The 15,575-nt window shown below is 43.7% G+C and overlaps 1 protein-coding gene across 1 annotated transcript in view; it reads left to right on the top strand.

Annotated features, from left to right (window-relative positions):
* Window positions 1–15,575, top strand: part of MARCH10 (membrane-associated ring finger (C3HC4) 10, E3 ubiquitin protein ligase) — a 113,069-nt gene that overhangs the window by 39,945 nt on the left and 57,549 nt on the right. The window contains exon 3 of the mRNA XM_006897798.1: window positions 1,741–1,915. Coding sequence (XP_006897860.1) covers window positions 1,741–1,915 — 175 coding nt within the window. The remainder of the gene's footprint in view (window positions 1–1,740; window positions 1,916–15,575) is intronic.

The following is a 15,575-nucleotide window of genomic DNA, read 5'->3' on the forward strand; positions in this document are numbered from 1 at the left end:
TGTATACTGTGCTCTTCCTGGCTCTGTATCTTATGGTGGTCTGTTTCCTGAAAACATACAGAGAAACAATAATTATTTGAAGGCTTTATCTAGACTCTATATTGCAAACCATGGTTTATAATCTAGAAAGATAATGATCTGTCCACCTGTAGATCTATACAGACTTCTTTATAGAAGACTGATAAGTAGGGGGCATTTTTTGGAGTTTAGTTTCTCTTATGTTGTACCCAATAATTCAGAGCTATTCAGAGTGTTTTCCTGAGTCAGCAGCCTGTGAAATGAAAATGCCACAACTGTCAGCGCAGAGGAAAAGCAAGATCAATACAAATTGCAACAGGGGATGGGGGGTGGAGGGGTAGTTGGACAGAATGTTAACTTAGCATGGCTGCAAAAGACCACCTTGTCAGAGGACGGCATTACAGGATTAATAGCAATGTGGAGTCTTGGGGGTAGCTCCATCTACTAGCTAAGTGCTGCACTACCAGCTGAAAAGTTGGGGGTTTGAACCCACCTAGAGAAAGGTACCTCCGGAGAAAGAACCAGCTGTCTGCTTACAAACCTTAGTGCAGTTCTTAGTGCAGTTCTATTCTGTAACACATGGGTTAGAATTGACTTGATGTCAACCAGATGGGTGCATTGGTGGTTTTGAGGGGGTTGTAACGTAAGAAAACTTAAGAGACGTTCCCCAGTGGTGTTTGTTGCACAATGTGTAACTATAGTCTAGCAAATGAGACTTAACAACCAGAGCCTAAAATTGCACTTGACTCCTGGCAACCCGCCATTGCATTTCCGAGGCTGCAAACTTCATTCATGGGATCAGACTGGCCATGTTTCTGAAGATCTGCTAGCCCTTTGATTAGCAGCTCAGTTTATAACCCACCATGCCACTAGGACTCCCTTAAAACAACAAAGCTGTCCTTAAATTGCTCTGTCGAACCAGGTCTCTGATAGTCAGAGACTATCCGCAGATCTGTTGCTGTTTAGTCGACTGGTTCGTTGGGCCCCTACAGCACAAGGTCAACGGCCCATGGGGTTTCGACGACTGTGAATCTTTGTGGTAACCGGGGGCCATACCTTCCTCAGAACTACCAGCCTTTTCCTTAGCAGTCATGTGTTTAACCACTGGCCATCAGAGAGCTCTTTGGTGTGCCTAAGTGTTGAATAAGCCATAAAACTTTTGAATGATTAGAGACTTGTTTTCTGGTCCACCTGTCTGTTTTGGAAAAGTCCAAACCTGAGGGAATCATGATCTGTTCATCTGTAGAGTTCTACTGAATTCTTTAGAGAAGATTGGCAAGGAGGGACCTTTTTTTAGGCTTGTATTGCACCCAATAATTCAGAGTATTGAAACTGAGGTTGGCTGTCACACTATCTAAGTTTCCTTTTCACTGTCAAATCCATGATAAACGTAAAGGACATTTCCCCCTTATATTCAAATGACACACAGCAAAGAGCATTAATTGTTTCTGCCATCAGATTGCTTAAGGATCATAAATAGGTTCTTCTCCTATTGTTCTACAAGGCAGACTCATTAAGTAGCTAATTTTGCTGTTATTTCCAAGTTGAGATGCCCTGTCAATCAAAATCTCGCTAGCCAAAGAATGCCGTCAGCATGGCAGAATGCTGCAGTGTCATTGGTGGAGGGGAGGGGTCACTGTGTCAGTCTTGTTTCTCATTGCCTTGTCTACTGAAAATTACATACTTGGTCACTGATACCCAGACACCTTGTGTTTTTGGTAGAGTGTTGCTGAGGAGGATCTTGTCACTGAACCAGGATTATCTGCCAAGACTTCCTTGTCTAAATGTGACTCCAAACTTCCAGCAATTGACCAAACTTCATCAGTCAAGCAGAAACATAAAAGTACCATGACTCCAAAGAAGTCCGAGAAGGCAGGGCCCAGCAAACCCTCTCCAGGTGAGTGGTTGGGTTACTGAAATTCACACATTTGAATCCCGGTATTACAGACAATGACCAGAATCCCACTTGATGGTATTGGGTGTAAACCTAGTGTTGTCAGAGCAGCTGCTTCAGGTTTTTGAAAGTTGCTGCTAATGTGCAAATGGTGAAATTCATTTCAGAGTAGACTAGGGGGAGGAAGGCTTGAGGTGTGTGCAGTAACTGCCTCTCCTGCCCACATTTCCCCTGCCAGTTCTCTGTTTTGGGTGGCATTGCCCTAGAATTGCTGCCTTTTCACCTTCTTCACCCCTCTGAGGGGATAAAGGCATTTGGCCCCAGGTATCAAGTTTTATGACTTGAGCAAGAGCATGAAGAGAAGCTTTCAGAAGCATCTGAATGGCATAATTTATAGCTAAGAGAGAGCGAGTCATAAAGTCCTCTGGTTGGGGGGGCGGTGTCCTCAGAAGACAAACCTTTTGTGCAATTTGGTAAATAATTCACTCTTTAGCCTCCTTTGAAGCAAGGACCAGCCCTCTGCTTGAGGCAGCAGTGATTTAAATAGTATTCAGAAAGAGGGGATAAATTCAGTGGAAAGTTTAGCATCCCCAGGGCTCATCCTCATCAAAGCCAACATCTGTAGGACAAACTCAGTCCTCTGGGAACTGACATCTGAGTTGGGGTAAGTAGGCGGAAAGGTCTGTCTTGTGCTTTGCAGCGGAATGGAAATGATCCAAATTAACTGCTGAAGAATTTGAAAATAGCATGCAATTAATTGAAATCCCAATCACAACTACTCCCTAATCCTAAATGGCCTCTGTCACGCAACCACCCGTCCAGTTAAATCGTAATACATTTTCAGAGAATGGCAGCTTTCGCTCAGATTAACCACCCACGTTTTAGAGCTTTAATGAAGTCAAAAGCAAATTGACTTCTGGAAATGGTGTCCTTTCAGGCAAAGCCCCAACTCTTCTTCATTATTTAGTCAGGGGAAAGTATCATCGTAGTTAACAATTTTTTTATTTTAAAGACTTCAGTAGGAATTGGGATTTTTTTTTTTTAATTTTTGTGTGAGTGCACTGTCAAATCAGATCTGACTGGTACAGGAGGAGATTGTTCCTACTTTTTCCGGCAGAGCATCTGGTGGATTTGAACTGTGTGCCTGTGGGATTGTAGTTGCAGCTCCTTGCCACTAGGCCACCAGAGCTCCCCCCAGGAATTGGGATTTTTAATTCAGCCACCTAAGGCTAAAATAGAATAGATAAGGTCATCCTCCAAGTATTTCCAAACACATGCTGTCATTTATTGAGTTGTGAATGTTTCTAATTGCAAAAATTAAATTACAGCCCCATTCATCCAAAATAAGCTTCAGTTTTCTTGCTAAAATCAGATAGCTGTTAGCCTCATGTACTTGGTGATCTGTAGAGAAAAATCTGGAAAATTAACCCCATAGGCCCACTCAGTGATTCCAGTTTGTCTAATACAGATCTTTTCAGTCTGAGCAAACTTCATATGGCACAACACTGACAGAAAAGGAAGACAGATTCACTTTTATATTCTAGAAAGCATCTAATTTGAAGAGTTATCAGACTGGAAAGCATCAAGGTATAAGAAACAGAGCCATGTTGGCAGGAAAATATCTATTTCATCAAAAAGGGATGTGATACCCATAGCAAAAGCCTTTAAGGACCACCAGCTTTGTCATTGTGACATGGCCCTAGACCCTGTCTGGGTCCTGTGCAGCTGTGAACTGGACTGTGACCTGCCTGTCCGGCAGGTAGAACAGGCCTGGCAGTTGCTATCACTGGTTACAGAAGCCGACTCAGTAGCACGGTTCTCTGAGTCGACCATACAGCTGGCTAAAGGTAAAACATTGGTGTGTGAAGGTCTGTTTCTTTTACCTAAGTGTACTCACCCTGTAAAAAAAAAAAATCAACCAAACCAATTGCTGGAAGTTAATACCCCTGTGTATCAGAGAAGAACCATGCTCCATATGTTTTCAGTGACTGACATTTTGGAAAGATCACTAGGCCTTTTTTTCTGCGCCCTCCCTGGGTAGACGTGAAGCTTCACCACTTTGGCTCACAGCCCAGCACCTTCACTGTTTGGCCATCCAGGGACTAGAGATTCCCTCTTAGTGTCCCTTAATTAGCATTGCAAAATGCCAACCTGGAGACATGTGAAAATGTGAGCTGAGTGTACACTCAAGGACTGCCAGTTTCTTGCAGCTTGAGTCAACCAGCTGTTCCGAGGGTGAAAAATGGGCAATTTCTCTTCCCTTTGAGATTAACAACTGTGGAAACCCAATGAAGGGTCACTGTAAGTCCCAACCAACTCAAATCGCAGTGAGTGAATGAATTACCTAGTGGTATAGTTCTTATAGTTCTTCCTAGATGGATGCAAGCTCGTATGCAGTTGATTCACGGGGTTTCGAGGCTCCTGAACGTTTAGGTCAATTGGCATATGGCAATGTTCATAAAGATCATGTTCTACATCCTGGTTTGGTGAGTAGTGTTTGAAGTCCTAAAAGCTAGAGAAGTTTATACACAGAAAGAAGCATTCTTTAATGGAATTTCATTTTGACTAAAGAGTGCTGGTGGCCTAGTAATAAGAAGCTGTGCTGCAATCCCAAAAGCACATAGTTCAAATCCAGAAGCTGCTCTGTAGGAGAAGAATGGGCATTCTCCTCCCTTGGGATTAACTGCCTCTGAAAACCCGCTGGAGTGTCAGCTCTGGGTTCAGACTTGATGGTAAACAACAACAACAGGGATAAAAGAGGTGGTTGTTGTTGTTGTTGTTAAGTGTCATTGAGCCATAGACAACTCATAGCGACCCTATGAACGAGAGATCTGAACACTTGTATAACTTTCATTGTTTCTCCAAGTTCAAAGAGTTTCTGGAGGCAAGCTATATCGGAAGTGGATGCGGCTGCTGCTTCCAAGCTTGTTTTAATCAGGAAGCTCCACCAAACACTGTCCACCATGGGTAACCATGATTGCATTAGACACATCAGTGTCACAGTGTTTAGGACCACAGCAACCATGAGTTACCTCTGTACAGCAATGCACAGACCAGTGCTATACCATTTAGAGGAATTTTTTACCAAAAACAATTAAAATTTGGCCTGAGGGCTGCAGATTAAAAAAAAACCCTACCTTTGTAGGGAAGGAAAAAATCATGAACTAGACAGCAGGTACATATTAACTTGGATGAAATGAAAGACAACATGCAGTAGGGGAGAGGCTGGACAGCGTCAGCAGGCACAGAAAGACACTTGGTGGTCTGCAAACATGAAAGACAGCAATGATAAAGACTATTATCTACACAATCCTGCAAAATAGTAGTAACAAACAATAATTTACGAGCGTATGCATAGTTGTGTAAGCTGAACAGGTGTGGGATAAGGTATGTGACTGCACCCACTACACATGTATTTTGTCCTGCAAATTTGTCCAGGTATATAATAGAATACATAGGGGCAAACTTTGCAAACTTCTTAACCAAAAACTAATACCTTTTAGAGAGACCAAGCCATTGGTCTTTAACGTTTAGGACCATAGTCTTAGGGAACATCCAGGTCAGTTGGTACAATCTCAGAGGACACTGTTTTACAACCTACTTTGGTGAGTAGTTACTTGGTCTTAAAAACTTGCAAGGAGCCACCTAATATACAAATATAGGTCTCTTCTCATCTGGAGCAAAGGAGAGAAAATCAAAGACTTAAAGAAGAAATTAGTCTGTGGACTAGTGGCCTTTCTATATAAGCCACAGAGCCTCTTCTAATCTTAGACCAAAAAACTTAGATGGTGCTTAACTTCTGTCATCAACTACTATGGCCAGGAACACAATAGAAAGTCTCAGAGGGTAGGGCAAAACAAAAATTCTTTTAAAAAGACTAGACTTTTTAAATGTGAAGGAGTATAGAAGAACTTCTGTGCTCACTTGTCATTCATGGAGGTCATATTTCAGCCAAATAATAGATTGTTGTTGTTGTTGTTGTGTTCTGTAGAGTTGGAACCAACCCATAGCTGACCCTCCAGGGGGTTTTCAGAGGCAGTTAATCACAAGGGAGGAGATTGCCCATCTTTCTCCTGCAGAGCAGCTGGTGGCCTTGAACTGCAAGCTTTGAGATTTGCAGCGCAGCTTCTTGCCACTAGGCCACCGGAACCCTGTCATATAAATACAACCACTCACAAGGAATGTTCTTACATTGAATGAACAATCAACTACATGACACCAAACATGCATCGTTTACCCAAATGTGAAAATGAAATGGCAGGGAGGGTCATGGTGACTGCAGAAGTGGATGGATGATGGAGTAGAAATGGTGAGAGCGCTGATGTTTTGGAGATTGTGGCCATTGTCATGAAACAATTTGTATATGAACTGTTGAGTTGAAACTTGATTTACTCTGCAAACTGTCACCTAAAGCAGAGATTTGGGAGAAAAAAAGATAATAAAGTCAAGTGGGTGGTTGTGACAATTCAGAAAATTCAGATGATTTCCACGATTTCCTAGGAAAAAAAAATTTCAGAGACTGGTCTATGTGGACACATCAGTTCAGGAAGTAAATTCTTACCTTCCTGCTTTGATTGGTCTCTGTGGATCAGGATTTTCCTGCAGCGTTTTAGAGGTAATCTAGAGTTGGCATAAGGCCCCACATCAGACTTGAGATGACTCTATGCAAAACTGAACCATGAGATGCAACGAAAGGACTTTGTTCTGCATAATAGGCTAGCTTTCCATACTGTGTTATGCAGATACGACTGAATAAAATATATCTGAGGAAATGTGACTTGACATACATGCGATATGTATCTATGTAATAACGCTCCATGTCATAAAGGCATTGGTTGCACGTTAACTGTCGTTTAACCACTGCCACTGCTGAGTTCTTTCCAATGCACAGCAACCCTGTAGAACACAGCATAACGGCCCTACATGGTTTACGAGGCCATAAATCCACAGAAACAGGCTGCTACAACATCCTTCTCCCACAGAACAGCTAAGAGATTCAAACTGCTGACCTTTCAGTAGCAATCATTGAGCAAGTGCTCAACCATTGTGTCAGTAGCACTCCTAATAGTCGTGCTGTTGTTGTTATGGGTGCCACTGGGTCAGCTGTGACTCATAGTGACCCTGTGTCCATCAGAATGCAACCCTGCTCCATCCTGCATAGCATGTTGTTGTTGTTGTTGTTAGGGGCTGTCAAGTCAACTAAAACTCAAAGTGATCCTATGATCAACATACCTGGATCTTGCCCTGTTCCGTGCCATCCTCACAACCTCCAGCTTGAGGCCATTGTTACAGTCACTGTGTCAGACCATCTTGTTCAGGGTTTTCTCTCTTTCTCGGACCCTCCACTTTGCCTGGGTTGTCTTCTTCTAGGGACTGAATACTCCTAACAATGTGTCCAAAGTATGTGAGTTGAAGGTACACTATCCTTGTTTCTAACAAACACTGTGGTTGCGCTTCTTGTTCCTTTTTTTTTATTGTTTGTTTGTTTGTCCTTTTGATGGTCCCTGGGATATTCAGTACTCTTCTCCAACACCACAGTGCAAAGACACCAATTCTTCTCCTTCTGTCACCCTTATTCATTGTCCAACCTTCAGCTATGTAAGAAGCAATTGGGGGAAAAAACACCCATGGGTTGGATCAGGTGCACCTTGGTCTTTTAACCGAGATCCTTGCTCTTTAGCACTTTAGAGAGGTCTTTGGACAGCACATTTTCCCAAAGCAATACAGCTTTCTTTTTTTTTTTTTTTCATTGTACTGCTTTTATCATGGATGGTGATTGTGGGTCCAAATAAAGAGGAATCATTAACAACTTCAATCTTTTCTTCATCTATCATGACGTTATCCATTAGTCCAACAGTGAGGATTTTTATTTTCTTGATACTGGTTTTTGTTTCTTGATGATGCATTAGATAGAGTCCCTAAAATGACCTTTCTCAGTATAACAAATGCCAGGGTCCTCTACAAACAGATCTCTGACTGGGGCTACTTCTAGATAAAGGAGCTCTAGTGGCACAGTAGTTAAGCATGTGGCTGCTAAGCAAAGGGCAGCCAGTTGAACCCACCAGGTACTTGGAGGGAGGAGAATGTGCCAGCGTGTTCCTGTGAAGACAACCTTAAAACCCGTGGGACGGCTCTGCTCGGTCCTGCTCGGTTGCTAGGAGTCAAGACTAACTTGACAGCAACAAGTGTAGTATCACTTGATATTTCTAAACAAGGTGACTTGGTATGCTCTTCTATCCATGAAGTGCAGTGAGGGGTTCAAGGGTAAGTGGTCTAAGAGTCAAAATACTTGGGCTACAGCACTCATGAACCTTGAAAATATTTCACTAAGTGAAATACAGTAGGACAAATATGATCTTGCATATACAAAATAATAGAATGGGCAAGTAAAAGCCCCACTGCCTTTGAGTCAATTGCCACTCACAGAACCCTCTGCGGATTTTTCTGGAGCTGTAAATCTTTGCCCGAGGCTGCCCTTCTTTCTCCCAAGGAGCAGCGGATGGAATTGAATCACTGACCTTTGGTTAGCTATAGGACATGTAAGGCACTGTGATGCTGGAGCACCTCAGAATCGGCAGATGCCTTGAGAGAAAAGGTCACTCATTAGTGGTGACCAGGGACTGAAGGGAGGGGGAGAATGAAGTGTGTATGTGCAAGGGGTGCTGAGTTTCCATTTAGGGGAAGAAAAATCTTTGGATGTAGAATAGTGGTGATGGTATAACCAAAGTCACTGAATTTGACACTTAAAATGGCTAAAATTTTGTTCTTTTTAAATAAATATTTAGATAGATATACAGATAGGCACACAAACATACATATGGTCTATATAAGAGAGAGAGAGAGAGAGGTATTTAAGTTTGTAGGGAGTTAAATTGCTAACTAAAGATCACACCTCTCTGGCTGTTCCAGTCCATCAGCAGCTCCTGAGGAGAAAGGTGGGTGGTCTCCTCCCTCCCCAGTTATTGTTATTGTTGTTGTTGTTGTTGTATACTATCAAGTTGGAAATGATGCAAAGCTGACCCTCCAGTGGGTTTTCAGAGATATTAAATTGCACAGGAGGAGATTGCCCATCCTTCTCCTGCAGACTAGAGGGTGCATTCAAACCACATGCTTTTGGGATTGCAGTGCAGCTTTTTACCACTAGGCCACAGAGCTCCCCTCTCAGTTTACCATCTGAGAAACCCAAAATCTAGATTTCTAGATGTATATTTCAACTCACTTATAGGAGAGGAAGACCTGCGATGAGATGGGTTGACTCAGTGACTAGCGTAGTGGGGGTAGGTGTGTCAGAGTCAATAAGCTTGTCTCAGAGTAGAACAGGGTTCAGAGCTGTTGTACATAGGGTCGCTATGAGTGGCAGGCACCTTGACAACACATAACAACAACAGCAATATGTGAGTTGAGGGAGATCTAGTAACCTAGTGGTAAGGAATTGTGTATCAACCCAAAGGTGCATGATTCAAATCTCCCAGATGCTCTGTGGGAAAAAGATTACCATTTTCCTTCCATGAGATTGACAGCCTCTGAAAACCCATTGGAAGGTCAGCTATGAGTCAGTTCCGACTTGACAGCGCACAACAGCCACATGAGAGTTGAGGTACACATTTATCTCATCTCTCATATAAATTGAGATGTAGAATCTTTATCTCATTTCACTCTAATTTGAGTTTATATCTAATGTTTATATGTAGCAAAACTTTTACCATGTAACCCGTTTAATTGACAAATTATAAAAATATGTTAAATGTCTAGATCTCAACTCATATGAGTTGAGATACACTCTCTCTCTCTCTCTCTCAGTGATTTTGATTATGCCATGACTACTACTTCCAAAAGTTTTCATCTCCCTAAATAGGAACTCAGTACCCCTGATATATTAGCACTCCATTCTCTCTCTTCCTTAAGCCCCCAGTAACCACTAATGTCCTTTCTGTGTCTATGCATTTGTCTGTGTGTGTGTGTGTGTGTGTGTGTGTGTGTGTGTGTGTGTGCGCGCGTGCACGCACGCGCACGGGTATGTGTACACAAGAAAAACTTTTTTTACAAGTCTCAGGCCCCCATTTCTTATTTGCTGTGTCGCTTTGGGCAAGTAACTTCTTTGTGCCTCAGTTTCCTCATCTGTAAAATGGAAGTAATAGCAGACGCTCCCTGCCATGGAGAGTCAACAGTCAACCTTACACGCGGCCGTTAGTACAGTGCCTGGACTCGTCCGTGCTCACTAAATCACAGCATTAGGCTGCCGGGCACGTGAAAACCGCAGTTGGTGAGGAGAACGGGCTTGACATTCTGCTCTTCCTCTTTCCCATCTTTTCTCCCCCTCCGATAAAAAGCAGAGTTGTATTTTTAAAATCTCTAACATATATGCCGGTCCAGGCATTTTCACTATTCTGCAAGTTTCCAAAGCCAAACACCAAGTGGGGAAAGATGAATAATTAGAAAGCACTCTGCAAGCCAGAGATAGGTGTTATCTCCAAATTACATAGAACCTTCAGGCAGTGAGTCAGGATCCAGCTGGGCCTGATGTGCATTTGATCCAGAATCTCCATGTCATGACCAAGGTGAACTCTGCTGTAGGGTGAGATGTCAGACACTCCTAGCAGAGTTCCCTGTTCTTATTCCAGCATCTTATATGGATCAAAGGAATCAGAACAGTCAGCGAGTCCAGCAAATTCAGGGATAAGGGAGATGCCTCCCACTCCCAGCTGCTCCCTACACTCTTTCCCAGTTCACTAGAGGCATCCAAAGGCCATTGTGCTGTGGGGTTCTGGCACCTAGAGCCAGAAAGAGCTCTCTGCCCCAGTGCCAGGCTCTGGGGGGCTGAGGGGAGAATGTGCCCTCTCTTGCCCTCTCTTCTCACCTGGAGCCTGGGCAGACGCCCTAGGTTATGTGCCAAGAAAATAGATCTGGATGGAGTCCTCAGAGCCTGCTTCCAAAATCTTGCCCTTTAAAGCAAGCCAAGCATTCAGAAATTATCCTCACTTATTTTTGCATTCAATGTTAGTCATTACCAGACTCAAGATTTGTGTGAGCGGTAAGACCTATTCACCCTTATAGTGGCTCATCATGAAGACATGTCCTTATAAAACTCAGGAAATGCAACGAACCCAGACTTTAAAAGATAAACATCTAAAGTAACTGTGGTCAATTTTAGACTGGAGAATATTTATTTGAAAAGGAGCCTGCAAGGGAGAATTGAGGGTAAATCCTAAATCTCTATTACTTCCCTTGCAAATAAATGTTATTGAAGATTTTCTCTTCAGAAGAATGAGATGAATGGGTTTCCGAGCAAGGCCATTTGGCATCCAACAACCTTCTAAGCTTTCATCCTGAGTTGAGTTAGCAGTTCTTGGATTTTGTTGTTGTTAGGTACTTTCAGCTTGATCCCAACAAAACTCTAGCCAATTCTAGTCCATCCTCACACATTCTGTTGTGCTCCATTGTTGCAGTAACTGTCAGTCTTGATGAGAATCTTCTCTTTCACTGACCCTTGATTTTTCCAAGCATGATGTCCTTTTCTAGGGACAGCTCCTCTAACAACGTGCCTAAAATACGTGAGACAAGGTGGAACTAGCCTCACTGCTAAGGAACACTCGGGCTGCACTTCTAAGACAGACTTGCATGTCCTTTTGGTAGTCTATGGTTGTTGTTGTTATGTGCCATCGAGTCACCTGCGACTCTTAGCAACCCTATGTACAATAGCCCTAAACCTTGCTCTATCCCTTGCCAATCTTATTGTCTCTGACACACCTACCCCCATTACCCCAGTGACTAAATCAATCCATCTCATCGAGGTCTTCCTCTTCTGTGCTGTCCTTCCACCCTCCCAAACATGGTGTCCCTCTCCAAGGACTGGTCCCTCCTTGCAGGCGAACTTGTTTGTTCACCTAGCGCTCCATGGTATATTCAATACTCTTCTTTAGTCCTGCAGCTCAAAGGCATCAACTCTCCTTCTGTCATCCCTACTCATTGTCCAGCTCTCTGATGCATAGCAAGTAATTGCAAAGACCATGACCTGTATCAGGCACACCTTAGTCTCTAGATTGACACTGTTGCTCTTCAGTACTTTGGCGAGGTCTCTGACAGCAGACTTTCCCAATGCAGTTCCTCTTTTATAGCCAATATTCTACATCATCATAATGCCTCTAAGACAGAGGGGATGGGATGAAAGAAGTTCACAGAGTCCAGAAGTTGAAGTCCTAGTTCAGAATGCTGGGTCTACCACTCTGTCTCCTATAAATGTCATTGGCTACATCTCTGAACTCAGTCTCCTCATCAGTAAAATGGAACCCTACCATCAGTAAAGTACAAGTAGGAGAGTGGAAAACCTGAGTAGGAACTATGTCTTGTGTAGAAGTTAATTCCCAGTCTTTCTTCCTTTGTGAAACCTGCTCCCAGCACCACCTGCTGCTCCCAGGTTAATGTCTCTACAAGAGAACTGCTCTGCAAAGCAAAATTGAGTTTAAGATATAAGAAAGGTAGCAAGGTGATTGTCAATTATTTGAGTTATTTGACTGTCCATTAATCCATCCATTTGTCTAGTGTCTTGTTGGATGTTAACAGAGACATTCAACCACCATCATATCCCGGGGTCAAGCTTGCCAAGATAGATTTGTTTCCCAGTCCACCCATCATTCATTCATTAAGCATTCCTGCATTCATTTGCTGCATACTTATTGGCAAGCAATTAATGGGAGCTGGGGATACAAAATAAACAGCATCTGCCCTTAGAGGACTCACCTCCTTAAAAAAACCAAAGACTCACCCCCTTGTGAGAGGGCAGGACACCAGAAAGCACAAGCAGTGCTCTCCACAGCTGAACAAGGTAAGTTCTAAGCCCATCTCAGAGGGAGTAAGGGGAGAAGCCTAAGGCTCCCAGCATTTAGCCAGTGAAAGAAGATGAGAATGCTTTGTCCAGGAGTAGGTGCTGGGTGTGCAAAGGCATGGGAAAGGCATGTGCAGAGGCAGAAAGAGCAAGAAGAGGGAGAGACAGACAGACAGACGCTAGGAGCTGCAATTTAGGCTCTTGCTTCTCCACATGTCCCTAGACTTGTAACAGAAGCGTCACCAGGGAACCTGTTAGAAATCCTCCGGCTCCACTGCAGACATCCTGAATCAGAACCCACGTGTTGAACCCGCTCCCTGGGCTATCTGTATGCACAGTCAAGTTGAAGAAGTTCTGGTTTGGGGTCAGGGTACAAATTAAGAATTGTAGAAATGAGGCCCAGGTAGGCAAGGATGAGGTACCCACGGCCCTTGAATGTCACAGTGGAAGTGATGGAGCCGCATCTAACGGATCTAAAAAGAGAAGAGATGCTGTCAGATGGGGAGTCTTAAAAGTTGATTCCAGCTATCGCATGCAGAAGAGGCCTCTTGGAAAAATGAAAGCAACTAAGCACAAAGAAGGTACGAGACAACCAGCAGTTGTGGTAAACCCAGGGAAAAATGACAAGGACTTGACTTGGAGCAGAGAAGAGAAGAAGCCATGGGCTTGCGAGATGCTTAAGAACGTATATCTGGAAGGACTTGGTGGCTTTTGGATACAGAAAAGGAGAAACAAAGAGGACCCAGAGTTCTGACCTCAAAACTGAGATAATAGGGATGGTGTTTGCTAAGATTGAGAAAGCCCGAAAGGGATGTATCCCACTCTGAACATTTCAGGAGGAGGCTGGATAGCCAGTTGGAATTTCAGCTGGAGACAGTAGTGAAACCCAGGTCTGAAGCTGGACAGGGTGCTTCCAGCTGCCTGTAGGAATTTAAGGGCCACAGTGAGCAAGAGATGTTGACACCACAAGAGTCGCTCCCCTGGGAGCCTGGCTGGAGCACAAAGAGGAATGCTGAGAACCGTTAATGACAAAAAGGGGAAGGGCTACTGTGGAGAAATGGCCTGAGAAGTACCACTGCAGGCGCCAAGGGAGAAGTTGAAGGAAGGAAGGAAGGAGTGATAATAGCACGAGATGCTACAGAATATTCAAGTAAATAAGAAACTGAGACCTCTCTATTATAGGCAAGGATTTTCAACTGGATGGCTACAATGGTGGAATTTTAGAATTGGAACCAATTTTAGCTGCAGCATTTCCCAGACTTCTCAGATGATAAGAATCACCTGGGCAGTGTACAATGAAAATACGAATCTCTGGTTCCCAGCCCAGATCTGCCCACAGAGAAGACTGCACAACAGCCTTATTCCCAAGCACTGCAGGGGATCCTCGTCACAGGGGGCTGGCAGCCCGCCTCATAGTCTTGCTTCTCAAACTTTCATGTTCATGTGAAAAGCCGGGGGGTTTATTCAACTGCAGGCTCTGATTCAAGAGGTCTAGAGAGCTGAGATTCTGCCTTTCTCAGAAGCCCACAGCTCATTTTGCAACTGTTGTAAAGACCACCTAGGAAAGAACAAGGCTAGGGGAAATTCCAGTTTCCTTTTGCAGACGAGGAAACAGGTTGAGAAGATAAGCTGGTGGTGGGGCTGAGCTTTGTCCTGCGTGATGAGACCTGTGTGGACTTGACTCTGTTAGGGTCAAGGTTAGTGAATGAATCGTTGCCTGCACTTGGCCACTGCTCCTGTCCACCTCCTTTCCCCGCTTCAGCTTTTCTGTTTCCCCTGTCCCGTCAACATTTCTCTACTCTCTTTTTTGACCCTGAGCTTCTGCTCTGCAGCCAAAGTTCAAGATTAAGGTTTTATTACAATCTCCTAAGGCTGTAATATAGAAAGTGAAGTCTTAACTAAGTGAAATCTTTGCAAGTCCAAATGGACCTGAATTGGTAAAAGGTGGGTGTATTGGAACTGGAAAAATTATGGGTTGATGTTTGTCCAGAAATTGAATCACCTCCCTAGAAACAAAGTATGTATGTTGCAAAGCAACCAAATCTCTTTACCTGAAGAGTGAGAAACAATGGTGCCCAACTCAGATACTCTATTCTTTTGTCACAGTCCTGGCAATAATTCAGTCTCCCACATCAGGCTCCTAAAAAGTCTCACTATAGCACCTCCAAATCTCCCTTTCCAGAACTTCAGCCTGGGCTTTCCCTCATTCCAACTGCTACTGCAGTTGTTGTTGTAGCTGTTGTTGGGTACCATCAAGTTGAAACTGACCCATAGCTGATCCTCCAGTGGGTTTTCAGAGGCAATTAATTGCACAGGAGGAGATTGCCCATCCTTCTCCCATGGAGGAGCTGGTGGATTCGAACCATGTGCCTTTGGAATTGGAATGCAGTTTCTTCCCAGTAGGCCACCAGAGCTCCCTATTGCAGTGCATATATATTTTACAAATGTGAGTCTGTTCTAGTTTGGCTTCATTGCCCATGACCAAACCAGTTCAAGCCAATTGAAAACCATACTACAATAGATTGGCTGTAGGAGATAATAAAGGATGGAAAACATTCCCTCAGAAGCCCAGCATATTCCCCTGGGAAGTTAAAGAACTTTCCTGCATCCTTCAGGGGAGCCAGAACTGCTGACCAGAGAGGGTGTGATGGTGATTCCATTTTCTCTCAATGACTTTGAGATCCAGGTTAGGTGCTTACTGGACAGTAACGAGGCCCGCTGGTTGTGTGACACCTAGAGGCCCTCCCACCCCTGCACACTCCCCCACAGAATTTTTTGAGTTTTGATTCATTCACAGACTTTTTTACATCCTTTATCACCATGAGTGCTGCTTCCTGATTG

The sequence above is a fragment of the Elephantulus edwardii genome, unplaced genomic scaffold, assembly GCF_000299155.1.
Source record: "Elephantulus edwardii isolate Elephantulus edwardi_28Jun2011 unplaced genomic scaffold, EleEdw1.0 scaffold00216, whole genome shotgun sequence".
In the NCBI taxonomy this organism is placed as follows: domain Eukaryota; kingdom Metazoa; phylum Chordata; class Mammalia; order Macroscelidea; family Macroscelididae; genus Elephantulus; species Elephantulus edwardii.